Below are 14,995 nucleotides of genomic sequence, written 5' to 3' on the forward strand. Positions count from 1 at the left end.
CAGCTCCCACATTAATACCAGAGCCGTTCTCCCACTCTGCTGTCAGAACACAACGACCTTGGATAAAGAACACGAGCCTCTCAGCTGCTGACGGAGGGGAAGAGTGCTAGCAGTGCCAAATGTTTTCTGCTAGTCTTAAGACAAGCTTCAGTTTTTATTACTCTCAAATGCAGCATGTACCCAAAGGGAGAACTGGTCTCTCTGCATCTGCTCCACACCACCCCCAGCATTTGCTTTTATATTTTAAATAATATAGTAAAATCGTGAACGCCTTGTAAGAGGAACAAAAGCCCTCGCCCCTGAACAGAATCTAGCGAAAGAACAGCACCGTTTCTTTTTCTTGGCTGCCCTATGGAGTAATTTACAGAGGGCTGTGCATTTAACCACCCTTGTCATGCTCCATTATCAGCCATTTGCCAACCCATCAAGGAGAGAAACGCTGATTATTTGGGCTGCCATTTATGTGCTGAGAGTAGGGTGACCAGAAGTCCCGATTTTATAGGGACAGTCCCGAGTTTTGGGTCTTTTTCTTATATAGGCTCCTATTACCCCCCACCCCCACCCCAATTTTTCACGTTTGCTGTCTGGTCAGTCTAGCTGAGAGATTGGAAGGAAAGAGAATCTGAAGATAATGGGGACGGACAGCGTCAAATACCACAGATTGGATTCTTATCTCGTTACACTGTAAATCTGGAGTAACTCAAATTGACTTCAGCAGGGTAACTCCAGGTTTACATTAGTGTCAGCTCAGAATCTAGCCCTGTGCTTCTGTCAGGGAGTGAATTAAAGTGCAGCAGGGGACTAATGGGGCTTGGACAGCGCCATGATCCGCTTCTGTGCCTGTGTGTTATTGATCCCAGTGTTCGAGCACGGCGGGGGCACTGCCATTGTTCTGTTGGAGACAAAGAAGGAGACCTTGGGGGTGAGGAGGAGGACGACTGACCTTTTTGGAGACAAAGCTGGTTTAATTCAGGGTCTAAATTGTTTCTGCGTCTGCTCCTGTAATTGAGCTATTTGTGGCCTTTGTTGCAGAGATGAGCCAGAGAGGATGTCAGGTGCAGCGCTCGGTGACGTCTGTGCAATGCCACTGAAGACTGGGAGAGGTGGGTGGAGTCAGTGGTGGAGCTGAGAAAAGAACCCAACGGGCTCATCTAAACCCATGTGCACTAACACATTAAAAATGAATCCAGATGCTACTTTTCGCATTCCGCCCCCACCCCCTTGTGCTCGGGTGCTGCATCTTGCCCGCTACTGCATGCTCACAGCTGAAGGAGGATGTGTTGCCTAGGGGTTACAGTACTGGACAGTGAGGGAGGCAGCACTCCTGGGTTTTAGTCCCAGTTGTGCTACTGATTCACAATGTGACTTGGCTCCCCTTACATGCAACAGTGTCCCAGTCAGGTCAAAGACCTCCCGAACCAATGGCATATCAGGCTGATGCGGTTAAGGCACATCAGTTTCAAAGCCACCACTGCCCAAGGAAGTGATGTGGTCAGCGTCATGCCTGCCCGCCTTCGACTGCCCTAACTCAATGAGCTGAATACCCGTTTTGCAAGTGGGTGAACTGGAGGTGGTCTTGCAGCGTGAGCTCAAGTGAGACTCGAACCCATGACCTATAGGCTTTAGGTGAGGCCTAACCCACTCAGTGTTACCTGAGCTTAGATGTGGGTTTTTCTCATTGTTTCTGCTCTTTACACAGAGCTGAGCTGGCTGTGGGAAAACCCTAATCCCCCGCTCTAGCCCTTCCAAGGAAGGAGCTGATCTGATCCCAATAACCCCCTATGGGCTATTACATTGAGAATCAATGGCACCTCCTCAAAGCAGACAGCAGGCTGGCCTGAATTCCCCTCCTGTTGCTGCCAGGAGACACAACAGCCATCTGAAGCGGTTAGATAGGCTAATGTAATCATACACCCGCCCAACTGTAAAACAAGAAGGAAACGGGTGCAAAGAAGACACAAGCATCTCAGCTGTTTCAGTGTGTAGCTCTGTATGAAGAACTACGCTGTACCTTGACATTCTAGCCTTAGGAAGATCTGTGTTGACTATGCTGGATACATCTTTCCAATCCTGCTGGCTGGACTGGCCTCGCTTTCTCTTCCCTCACCCAGTGCAGCCTCCCCAGGTTCAGCGGTCATTTTAAAGTGCTGGGGATCCCACCTCTTCCCACGGGAAACTAATCCACCCTCTCGCTGGTAGGCACGACTTGCTGATGGGCCCCCTAGATTTACCCATCACGTTACAAACAATCCATTTTCATAAATTCAAGGGGAAGGTGGCTGGTTTCACCCAATTCCCCCTCTCCAGCGAAGCAACTGTACTTCTGTCATTTATTAGAAGGTTGGAACAGAAAATTAGGCTGGAGTGGAGAATGGCTATAACATAGGTCTCGGACTATAAATGCCGTAGCGTGTCTTCTCGCTCAGTCCTTTGGAATGTTCTGTCTGTAATCTATACCTCTCGCTGTTACTGTACTGAGCCTGACCTCCTTTGCAAAGCACTTTGAGATTTACTGATGAAAAGTGCTAGTTCAAAAGTCTTTTCTTCTCTGTGATTCCAGTTTCTCAGCTACCAAAGTTCTGGTTCCATTCCTGCTGTTGCACTGACCTCTGGTGGCTTGGGAAGAATTGGAAAGGACAGCTAGCCCGTGTCCATTCTTTCAAAATATTCCTCAACTCTGTCTGATTCACACATCAGCTTCTGCCCAGTTCAGGAGCCAGGCTGTGATGATTCCCCTCGGCATCTTGCAGAGATTGATGTTCTTGTGTGAGAGGAAGCTCGCCAGCATTGGATGTCATTTTACTAATTCTGGCCCCGATCCATGGGTGTGGACCGCAGCATAGAGCTCCACTATATAATCAAAGGGGCTCTCTGCAGGTGCAATCTGCATGGGTCCCATTTCAGGAGCCTTAGTGCACGGTAGAACTACAAATATAACCACACAGCAGCTAAACTTTGATGCATGGAGAGGACCTGTGCCCCCCTTATTTATTTCTGTAATGGGCCTCAAGGGAGATGGTTTTGCTCTGAGTAGTTCCTCATGCTGCTCCCTTCGTTTCAATTGACCAACTCTTCATTTAATTGCATCCCCTCCTAGCTCTTTTTATTTCTAATTAAGACAATTTGTCAGGTAATTACAATCACGTTTGTCTTTGAAGCACTCATGACCTGGGCCCAGGGCATCCAAAAGATCAGAAAGCTCCAGGATTAAGACCATGGTTGTCAAAGGCACTCCTCTGGCTCGATGGTTGCACTCACTTCACATTTTCAAGTTTTTCTTTTGAAAAAAAAAATTACAAGGACTAGAAACTTACTTTAAAAAAAAAACTCATGTGATCACCTGACTCCAGCAGTTAGAGCTTTACAAAATATATAAAAAATGGTGGGATTGGTGATACAACCATAAGAGCCAACAATGCTGGAAAAGGCACCATCATCTTTACCAAGCGTACTACAGGCAGCAGCTAGTAGTCCTGCTTGTACGTAAGATTGCCCACAGTTCCGTTTATAATATAGCAACGAGAATGGCTCCAGGATCCTGGAGTGGACACCACCAGCAAACCCACAGCCCGCAACCCACCAGCCAAACTCCTCCTGTGAGTGACACACCAGACTGCAGTTGTTAATCAGGACCCCGTTTTGTAGCTGGCAATCATATTTGCCTTGGTAAAATAAATACATGGCAGCTCGCTGCCTGGGGTTGGCGTCTCTAGTCCTTCACCCCATGATGAGGATGTACCTCTTTTTAGGTATATTTTGTAACATTTTCATTCAGGCACTAGCTTGGACAGCCCTTCCAGGCCCGTCTGGTAAACGCAATGCGGGACATGTGCTGTGGGGCGGGGGCTTCCAGTGATCACTGTCGCAGCGCTGGCAAAATGGCGGCGCCCATACTGAGTGCGGCGCTGTACGGAATACGGACCGGGCGGGCGTTCGGTACCGCTGGTGGGTGAGCGCTCTTACCCCCGGAGCCAGTCGGCGCTCGGGTCCCTGGGACTGACTCGCCGGGCGGAGCAGGAGCACGGGGGCTGGTGCGCTCGGGGTTGAGCTCTCGGATGCCTGGGTTCCCTGCCTGGCTCCCCAGATACCGGGGGCAGCCATCTGTCCTGGGATTCTGGGGTGGGTGGGCTCTCGGACACCTGGGTTCCCTTCTCCCTCACTGTGTGGGGCAGCCTTGTGTCCCAGGGTGTTAGAGAGGGGCAGCGTCTCGGACGCCTGGGTTCCCTTCCCAGTTGTCACTCGCTATACAGGGCAACCATCTGTCCCAGGGTTTCAGAGAAAGGGCAGCTTGCTGTGCGGGGCAGTTGACTATCGTGAGCTGCCCCAGTCCCTACTAATGACAGACATGCAGCTTGCTGGGTGTTCTGGGGCCTGTAACCCCCTTTAGGGCCATGGTGGCATCAGAGTGCTAGTCCAGTGCGGTGGTGACTGCAAAGTGACAGCAGTTGTGCAGTGGGATGGGGAATTGATGCAGTATCTCAACACATGGTCGCCCTGTTGGGGACTCCCTTCCTTCCTTACCCATTTGTAAAACATGCATAACGAACACCGGCCTGTGCCGCTATCAGTAGCGTTCCCACTTGCCCTGAATTTGGGGGATAATACCAAACTTACTGCACTGATCCCCTGGTGTGCTGGATCACCCTAGAACTTACTAGGGGCTGAGAATAAGCAACATTGTATTTTGGTCTTAACATAAATTCAAAGCCCTCCACAGAACTGACTCAGGTTACTGGAGAAACAATCCCTTTCTGTGTGGCCATGACTATCCTCAATAGTTATGTAATGGAAGGGTTCATTTGTAAGCATGAGGAGCGGCACATTCTCAGCTGCTGGCCCGGCATGGTGGAATTCGGTCCTAGACCCATCGGAGTATTCATATATTTCACTGCCTTGAAAACAATTTTTTAAAAGTGTAAAAGGGAAGAGGGGTAATTTAAAAACACACCAAGGAGAAAAACTTAACCTACTCTTCCCCCAAAATTAAACTGCCCAGGTACCATGGTGATGAGCAGAGTATAAAAACCTCAGCAGAGTGTGTTGGAAATGGTAAAAATTTGTCCTTGATATCAAACAGTTTGCTTTTATTAGCACCTTTTCTTTGAGGATGTTAAAGTACTGTACAAAGATTAATGGATTGAGCCTCACATGCACTGCTGTATATCATCATCTTCATCTTACGGATAGGGAAGCTGAGAGAACAGAAGTTAAGTTGCTGGCCTGAGGCTACAGCAGGCTAGGGGTGCAGCTGGGAATAGAACCCAGGTCTTCTAACCTCCAGGCCTATGCTGTAGTCACAAAACCAACCTTATGCTCTTCGTCCAGTCTAATCCCCCTCTGATCTTGTCTCTCTAGCATGTGATTATCAGTGTCTTTGTAAAATGAAAACCTCCTGTGTTTTCAGCTGCTCTCTGCAAGCGGGCAGCCCCTCTAGGGCCAATGCCTAATGAAGACATAGATGTCAGCAACTTGGAGGCATTGGAGAAATACCGCAGCTTCACTCGCTATTTCAAAGTGGCTGAAAAGGAGAGTAAGAAGACTCCCTGGTGGCAAACATACAAGAAGCTTGTCACACCAGAGCAAGGTACCCAAGGGGAGGGAGATGAGTTACTTTTGACTTCTGTTGCTGTAGGGAAGGAGGGGCTATTTGTAGGCCAGTAGTTATGCATGTAGCACCAAAATGTGCTCCACAAGGGATTGATCAAATACTTGTGTGGGTAGTAGACCCCTTGCTGCTGTAGAAATTTGCTCCCTTCAGGGAAACTGACTAGAATCTTCCTCTTAAAGGAAAGGGCTTGCCAGATGCAACTAAATCTTTGGCTTCCTTTCACTCAAAGATTAGGGATGAGAGTAAGGAAGCTATTTCTGGGGGCTCCTGTAATACAAAGGAAAATAAACCATAAGGTCTCCAAGCTCTCCTTTTGAAGTATGCAGGGTTTTAGTTTCTAACGATGTATTATGTTTATTTTCATTCATAAAATGGCTAGTGAGCACCTACCCTATACTCACAGGCCTAGATCCTCAAAGATAGGAGCCAAAATGCCCTTGGGTCTGAGCGTCTTTCCACCACTTAGTTTTCAGTTAACCAAGCCAGATGAGCTGTGTTTCACACCTAAAAGTAAATAACTACCTACAAGCATTGTAAACTCAAAATTCCCTTCTTGTAAAAGGCATAACAGCTCATAACCTCTCCAACCCATCCCACTCCATCCCTTCCCAAATGCTATAGAGCAAAGTCATCTCAAAAGAGCATCTGGCTTATTATTCTAATTTATCTAAGAATGAAACAATAACCCTAACAGACAAAGATTGAGGAACCTGGTTTTATATAACGCCATAGTGAGGTGAAAGACACATCCAGCTGTCCTTTGTAAGGAGGCAATATTATAAGCCAGATATTGTTTGAGTGCTGTCTGTGTGCTTGGCATTGTATAAACATAAGGAAGATACAATCCCAAAATTTAGTCTAAATTAGACCCACGATACAGCTTAGGTGATTGTAAAGCAGGGAGTGGAAATATCCATGGGTGTATCTGTGGACCTGTTTAACAGGCTTAATACTCAAGCAAAACTCAGCCTCGAATGAGCTTCAGCGAGAGTGTGAAGTACTTTTTATCCTTAGATGTCTCCAAATCTTTTACAAAGCATTGTTAGATAGCGGGGTTGTAATGGCTGCATAGACAGAATAACCAACGTGCATGCACTAGCTCCCCTATAGACTAGAACATCAGAATCAGTTGTACTGAGAAGTCGTGGCTAACGTTCCACTTGAGTTATTCCCTATGCGCTTTCTGGGAAAGTGCCTTGGGATTTTTAACTTGTACGAGAAACTGGCAGAAGGGACTCTGTTCCATGTCCCTCTTGAAGGAGGGCACCTGTAACAGGATTGTGCTGTAGTAGTACCACTGACAACACTAAATGTTTCAGTGGTATCAGAGTCTCTCACTTGTCGGGCAGCTAGATTATATGGTGTGGACAAAATACTGTCCCAGTCTTGTTATGAGTTCCATGCGGGCACAGGGGTCTGTCTGCACCGAGCTCATTGCAGGATCAGGGCTTATGCCTGTAATTCATCTGATTGTTTGTATCCCTCATGCATTTTTGGTTTGTCTGTCACAGTTGCCCATGACTGCTGGACAGAAAGAACAGAATGGGGCTTATTTTAGGTTTCTCACTTACATGTTTTTGACCTTAGATGAAGAGGCAAAGATAGACATTGGCCTGCCTTACTACAGACCACCACGGGCAAAGCAACTGAAGGAGAGAAAAGAGATATTGAAACAGAACCACCAGAGCATGGAAATGGAAAGAGCATCCCGCCTCAGGACGTGTATGTACCCTGCAGTCTTGGTTTCCTCTTCTTCTGTATCTGTGGTGGCTTAGACAACCCCTCCACGTGTCTCACAACTCCTTCTTTGCAATTGCAGTGGTGATTCCACTTGATGAAGTCAAGGCAGAGTGGGAGAAAACCAATGGCCCGTTGCATAAGCAGCTTGTCGCCGAGCACTACGGGATATACCACGATATGTTTGATGAAGCCATGTTCGTCCCCAGAGTGGTTCTGCGGGTAGAATACAACCTAGATGATGAGCATGTCATGCCAGTATATCATGGGAACTTTGTGACACCCACCGAGGTATCTTATAATTGATCACTAGGAAGAATATTAAAGTGTGCCCAAGTTAATCAGAAGCAACACAAGGTTTAACTGGCCTGACAGCACAGACACTTACTGTAAGAGGAATGTTCTTTTTAAATGGAAAATCATATGCTTTGGAGATGCTTCTAGTTAAGATAAGGAAACAGCATTGCAATGGATTCATTTTTAAATGAAATGGTGAACTTGCTTTTGATAAAATACCCCTGCCTTTCCTGATGGAAATTGGTTCGCTCTGTGGCAAAGCCAGATTTGATTTGTTCTGTTGGGGCTGTTTTTATTGTACAGCCAGGTTATGTCTGAGTAACTAACTCAGTTTCTCAAAAAATACATCATTTTAATGCAAACAATCCTTGGGAGCTTTTACCGGAGATTCTTACGTTCACGACTGTCTCTTTACATTGCGTATTTAGGCATCCAGTCCCCCAGAAGTGACATATGAGGCAGATGAAGGATCCCTGTGGACTCTGCTGCTCACTAATCTGGGTGTGTATCAAGACTTTCAAGAGCTTCCTTAAATTGGCTATTTCTGCCCTCTTTTGTTTTGAAAATCGTATTACCTTGGGCTGTGTAACCTGATGCAGCGGGGTGGTCATTCCGTAGGGATTGTTCAGCCACGCCTGCAGAATCACTCCAGAAACTGCATAGAAGGGCTAGAATGGAAAGATCTGCTTGGCAGAAGGTGGTGGAGCTGAAGGAAGGAATAGCAATACTCTGCTCCCCTGGCCCACCTTTAATCAGAGGGATTAGTCATTTTGCAAAATGCAACGTGAATGCTAAATAGTGTCACAATATTCTTTACATACATTGACGAGTTCAGCCTTGCAAAATTTCTCTGAGGGTAGCAGTACTATGCTCATTTTGCAGGCAGAGAAATAGAGTGGTGAAATGATTTGCCTAGTGTCTGACACACTGGAAGGGAAGCCAGGAAAAGAAAGCTGGTTTCCTGACTCCCAATCTTGTGCATAACCACAAGACTGTCCTTCTCTGCGCATCTCATACACAAAGCTTTATATTTCCAAAGTATTATTACAAACATTAACTGATTTCCACAACATCCTTGTGAAGTAGGTAGGTCAGTATCTCTGTCCCCGTTTTGTAGATTAGGGAATCGAGGTGCAGCAAAGTTAAGTGACTCACCCAAGGTCACACGGTGAGTTGGTGTCAACACAGAGGTTGGAACTCGGGGGTTGCTGGCTCACAGCCTTGAACTCCATCCTCTTGGGACTTGTTCCAGTTGTTTTTCTGACACAATAATGAGTTGGTAGAGAGCAGCTGACAGGTCTGGAGGCATCATCCCCTTTTCCTGTTGGACCTAGGGAATTCTGGCTTTGGAGTAGATGCTATCAATAAGGCAGCAGGCAAACGCATAGTACTTGTCATTAAGACGTGTTTTTCTCTGTGTGTGCACAGATGGACACCTGCGAGATGCTGATTCTGAGTACATCCACTGGCTGGTGTGAGTATTGCAAACCAATACATCTGTGTAATGGATGTGCGTTAGGGACGGCAGCCCTGGCCTCCCAAGCCCTGTGAGAGGAAATATGGTCAAAGAAATGGGGAAAGAGCTTCCCAACAGAGCTTTGAAATGTAGTTGCTACAAAGACAAAATCTGGCAAACATTGACTTGGCTTTTCCCTGATCATCTGGCCTGCGTAGTGCTGGTCAGACATCAGTCCTGGAGCACTGATATCGCTAAAGCTAGAGTAGTTCCAGGAATTGTTACTGTTTTCTGTTTAGCTCTATGGATGTGATTTGCTGCTTCCCCTGACTAGGTCTGTCTCTAGTAGCTGCATGCTTGCTATGGCAGGGAATAGCCCACAGCTACACAAGGGGAGAGCATGCCACAGATCTTCCCCCCCACACACAACTTCAATGCTATGATTTTGATCAGAGATGTCAAAAAGAAAATAAAACCAGCCACTTGGATAATGACTGAAAAATGTCTTGCACTTCACAGGACCAACATTCCAGGCAACAACATAGATTCAGGAAAAGAGATTTGCCATTACTTCCCCCCATTCCCTGCCAAGGGAACTGGCTACCACCGCTTTGTCTTCCTCCTCTTCAAGCAGGACCGACCAATCGATTTCACTGAAGATGTTCGGCCGACCCCATGGTAACTTTGAATCTTGAGTCCCTGCCAGGTTCTTGTGCCCTGTATGATCAGAGCAGACAAAGCTGATCTCTCAACTGAAAAAATCCCACTGCTCTCTGAAAACATTTTACCCACTGAGATTACTTGTAACAATAACTGACCGTAATTGAAAGGAGATTTTTCCCCTGTTGTTTCAGCTTGTTTCCTTTGCACTTTGGACGGCGCTGGGGGCATAGTCACGTTTGCTGTTTCTCTTGCTTATTTGTTTCCACTAACAAAACAAATCCTCTGGAGGTTGTATGCGCGGCTGGTTTGTGAAGACACATGCTGGTATTACTGCTACCACAGCCTGCCCCATTTGTTTCACCCACCTGTTATACCTTTTCTTAAGTGAAGGCCCCAGTCCTGCAATGGGAACAGTATGGAAGACGCTTGCACCTCCATGGCGTCTCATTGACTTCGCCAGTAGAACAGGATGTTAAAAGAATGACTTGCCGGATTGACATGACAAGGCCAATTTATGTATGGCTGGCATGCTTCCACCTCAGGCTGCCTAGGGAGTTTGACTTTAAATAGCCATGTAGGTTTCTCTCCTGGGGTCTTTCTTCTCCATCTCTGCAGGATTGTTAGTGGTGGAGGGATAGCCCAGTGGTTTGAGCATTGGCCTGCTAAACCCCAGGGTTGTGAGTTCAATTCTTGAGGGGGCCACATAGGGATCTGGGGCAAAATCAGTACTTGGTCCTGCTAGTGAAGGCAGGGGGCTGGACTCAATGACCTTTCAGGGTCCCTTCCAGTTCTGTGAGATAGGGGGGGTTGTGTGTGTGTATATATATATTTTTTTTAATTAAAAGAGAGACCTGTCCTTTTATTTCTGTCTTGTTTTCAGCCACAGTCTCAAGATGAGAACCTTCAAGACGTTTGACTTCTACAAGAAGCACCAGAACGATATGACGCCAGCCGGGCTGGCATTTTTCCAGTGCCAATGGGATGATTCTGTTACTCACATCTTTCACAACCATCTCAGTAAGAAACTCACTTTATAGGGGTATGGGGCAGTGGCTGTTGCATGAGGCAGGGGGGTCCCTTTCTCCTCCGACCCCACTATCCAGCAGTCAAGCATATCTAAATGTATCCTGGAGGAGATGAAGTCATTTGGTAGGGCCTGGGTTGGGAAAGGACAAGGGGTTGAAAGCTGTTTGCTCAGATGTCAGACACACCTGACTTAAATCAACTGTGGCCATGCGATCTCTCTGTGATGGAGCAAGAGGGTTCCTGGAGGCATGGGCGTGTCTGAGTGCGGGGTGAATGCAAAGGCCGGTTCTGAATGTCCCCCTTTGGGACAGTTGCTCTAACTGGTTCCTAGATAGCCGCATATCACTAGCACATTAGTCTGACGCTGGGAACATTTACAGTTGAGAATTAGAAGCAGTCGCCTTCTCTTTTAAAGGCTTCAGTGTGTCCATGGCAGTCTAAGGGAACAGCCTTACTCTGGTGGGCTTTGAATCCCATTTCGCGTGGACGCTTTAAAATAACAATGGGAGAGTACGTGGTGGAGAGAACTACGTGTGTGTTCTTGATCTATCATTAATCTCCCATTCTGCCCGAGGAGGGAGACGTGGTACCTTTGGATCGACGGAGAGTGGGCGGGGCCTGGTGGGTTGGTGTGCAGGGTTAGGTTTTGAGCTGTCTCGTCTAACGTTCACCATTGTCCCTTTGCAGACATGAAGGAGCCAGTGTTTGACTTTGTGCGGCCCCCTGTGTATCACCCCCCTCAGAAGAAGTTTCCACACCTGCAGCCTCTGAGGTACCTGGATAGGTACAGGGACAGCCACGAGCCCACGTATGGCATTTACTGAGGAGTTTGCCACCTCCCCAGGAGCTCCAGGCCATTGGGGCAGGAATACTCTACCTTCTCCAGATGCATCACATGACTGCGCTGTCTGGGATGCTCCATGTCTCTGGGAGAAGGGGAGTGTGGACTTTCGGAATCACAGCATGATTTGATCCAAGCTCGGTTTCATTGACAACACTGGAAAGGGTGGAACTGAGGTTAGCAGATATTTCTGCTATTGGCAGTTACCTGGTCAAAAGCCTTGTTCATATTGGGTATTTATGGCCATGAGAGTGTATCCATCTCTGCTCTGAAGGAGCCAGATGCTAGTGGTAGCTGAATGGCCCAGTGTCCTCCAAAGGCACCATGTCTCACTTCACTGCAGGAGCCAGGGCTCTAAGCATAGGTGGGCCAAGGCTGACTTGGTCTGGTTAGCCAGTTCAGATCATGTATCTGTGCAGTGACAGAAAAATACCCTCATCTAAATCCAACCCAGTGATCTGTGCAGCCTGGCAGAGGCAGAACTGTCGGTCCGGTGCGTCGTCTCCTTCCCCTGCCATGAACTTCCCAGTACTGGGATCCTGAGCGGCATCCTTCATATTTTTGTACAGATAGTTCAAAAATCTGAATAAACATTTTCCAAGCGAAGCTGGTGACATGACTGGGTGTGAGTCGCTGAGAGTTTTGGGGAACCCACAGGGATCCTGCCAGCAGCTAATGCAGCCGTTCGAAATGTATCGGGCTCTTTGTGCATTTCAGGACTGATGGGATCAATGCTTACCGCTGAAGGGCAGCCTCCTGCTGCTCTGGGCCCTCATGCCCCCACCCCTGCTGCGCACTGCCATGTGGGTGGAAACGCTGGCACAGCGGAGGTTTGAAATAGAGGTCACGTTAGGCTGACCAGGCTGCCTCGAGTTTGTGAAGGGGTTGGGTCCTACCCCAAAATTAAGAGAACACAAACTCCAGGTATGGTCCAAACTCACCTCCTTCCCCGTAGGCCATGGACAAGGTCTGTAGGTTGTTAGTAGATGTGGGTCAAAACCAGAACTCAAACCTGCCTGGGTCTGGGCTGAGACACATCGGCACACCAACGTGTGGGATGCTTAAAACACAGGCAGCAGTGCATCTGTGTAGATACACGGTGCCTTCCAATCACCAATGCTCTGACTCTGCACCTATCCCCAGCCTTAAATTAACCCCCACGTAATATCAATACCCCTGCTCCAACTCTCCAGGACTCCAGCTGTGTATTCCCTGCAATAGCTCCTGTCACTGTATCTGAGGCATCCCTCTTGTTAAAGGAGTAAGTACCAACAGAAGACATTTAGTGGCTGAGTATCCGCCCTTCTATTTGCACCAACTGCCGGGGATTTCTTCTTTCTGCCGCCTCAGGCAGCCTACAAAGCTCTGCTCAGAGTGCAGTACCTCTCTGAGGGTGGGTCACCTCTGCTGAGGGAGCACAGGGAGTTTATTGGCCACTCTCTGTAATGGGATAACGTTGGCCTTATTTTTTCCTCTAAATCAAACCACAGACCACCTGGTGCTGCAACAACTTACTTGAGATGTGGGGAGTCTGTGTAGCCTGGAGTCTTGCAGAAATAAGAGCCTTAGAGGGAGGTCTTTAGGGGGAAGAGTGGGGAGCAGGGACATAGAGGGGGTAGGTGCGAAGGGAAGCAGCCCCCTAGAGTGTGCAGTGGTGGTGGGGGAATCCGGGTCTGTTTATAACAAACTCTGGGTTTTTCAGCTCAACCTCTGCAAATACTGACCCTGGAAGGAGAAGGACTGGGGGTCTGTGTCTACGGTACTGCCACTGGTTTTGCAAGCAGCAGAATTCTGGCTGGGGCTGGAGCCAGTCACCCTAGATGTCACTCTCCAGCCCAGTTGTGCATTTGAGACTTCGGATTGGCTACCTGTCCCCATTGCCCAACCTGGAGCTGAGCAGCCAATCAGAGCCGCTGCAGGCAGAGCTCTTTCCCACTTCTCCAGCAACCCAAACATTCTCGGAGGAGGGAACAGAAAGACACCGGCAGGTTGGGTCCCCCCTTCCCCTCCTTTGAGCAATGGGGACAGCTCCTCTGGTACCTCCCATTACCAGCCAGCCTAGGGCAAAGGGAGGTGACGAGCCCCTGGATATGCCCCATCCTAGCTGCAACCACCCCAGGACCGGCAGGGAGGAGTGAAGAACCTCAGGAGGAGCAGAGATGAGGCTGGGGACACGTATGAACTGATAGGGACCGAATTAATTGCTGGGCAGGAGGTGGGTTAGATGAGCAGGAGGAACTCCTGCACAAGGGCCAAAATCGCCTGTCCCAATACATTTGGGAGAGTGGGTGGCACTAACTGTGCACACACACACGGGGGCTGAGCAGGGGGAGTTCAACAGTCAAAAGATGGGACAAAAAATTCACAATACCGTAGAATCCTTTTCTTAAAACAATCTCATGTTTTTTGATGTCCTGAGGTTGGTGTAAGGAGCCCTGGATTTTTCAGCTCAACCTCTGCAAATATTGACTGTAGAAGGAGAAACACCCTGGGTGTGTCTATGTGTGGGGAGGGGGGCAGTGATTCCCAGCCACAGCTTGGGCGGGAATCTGGGGGTGAAGTGTGGGGGTGGGGTTCTGATGGGGATGGAGTGTGAACTCCTGGAAAGGGGATGGGGGGACAAGTTAATGATTACTTGGAGGGTAAAGGACAAAGCAGCTAGCCTCTGAGTACCATAGGGAGGCAACTGGCTTTTTATTATTTCCAGAGCACTGTGTGCAAATATGAGGATTTTATAACAGCAAGTAAAGCTCTCCCCCGGCGAGACAGCGTGACTACTGCTGCAGCCGCGCTGTAATGTGGACAGTATAGTCACCCTAATAAACCAAGCGGAGCCCTCGCTGAAAGAGCTTGCAGCCTGAAGGCACTTGGGAGCAGAACAAGAAAGTACAGCTGCTGGCATCTGTTATGGCCTTAATCTCATGGCGGGAGGGGGAAGCGCCTTGCATCATGCACCAGCAGCCCCCTCTGACCCACCCACCCCCTGGAGACAACTAAAGTGGTAACAGCAGAAAGATCATTGGGTCCCAGTAGGGGTGGGTGGGACCCTGCTCGATCTCCCGTGATGGGGTCACAAAAGGGCAGAAATGGACAAAACCTTAAAGAAACCTTAGGTGATGATTTGATTCCACAGATGAGCTTTGAACTCCCAGGACTCCAGCCTCAGACTGCAGCCCTGGGATCCAAATATTGGCGGTTTCGTTCTCAACTGTGAATCTACATCCTTCATTGGGTGTTTAACGTGTTACCGTACTGCCCCTCCCCTGGTAGGTTCTCCTGGAGAATACAGGCTGTTTTGTTACCTAGGATCAGTAATTCCACTTGTTAGTGAATTTGGGGCCCACGCTCAGTCGTGGCAGTGGCCTCC

The 14,995-nt window shown here is 48.3% G+C and overlaps 1 protein-coding gene across 1 annotated transcript; it reads left to right on the plus strand.

The window, feature by feature from the left end:
• Window positions 1–3,818: 3,818 nt before the first annotated feature.
• Window positions 3,819–12,234, plus strand: MRPL38 (mitochondrial ribosomal protein L38). The gene is made up of 9 exons (XM_034790423.1): window positions 3,819–3,945; window positions 5,405–5,584; window positions 7,196–7,330; window positions 7,428–7,636; window positions 8,071–8,143; window positions 9,071–9,116; window positions 9,618–9,776; window positions 10,642–10,778; window positions 11,475–12,234. The coding sequence occupies exons 1-9, from the start codon at window positions 3,819–3,821 to the stop codon at window positions 11,609–11,611; spliced, it is 1,203 nt and encodes a 400-aa protein (XP_034646314.1). The 3' UTR covers window positions 11,612–12,234.
• The last annotated feature ends 2,761 nt before the right edge of the window (window positions 12,235–14,995 follow it).

Source organism: Trachemys scripta, chromosome 14, assembly GCF_013100865.1.
Source record: "Trachemys scripta elegans isolate TJP31775 chromosome 14, CAS_Tse_1.0, whole genome shotgun sequence".
Taxonomy (NCBI): domain Eukaryota; kingdom Metazoa; phylum Chordata; order Testudines; family Emydidae; genus Trachemys; species Trachemys scripta.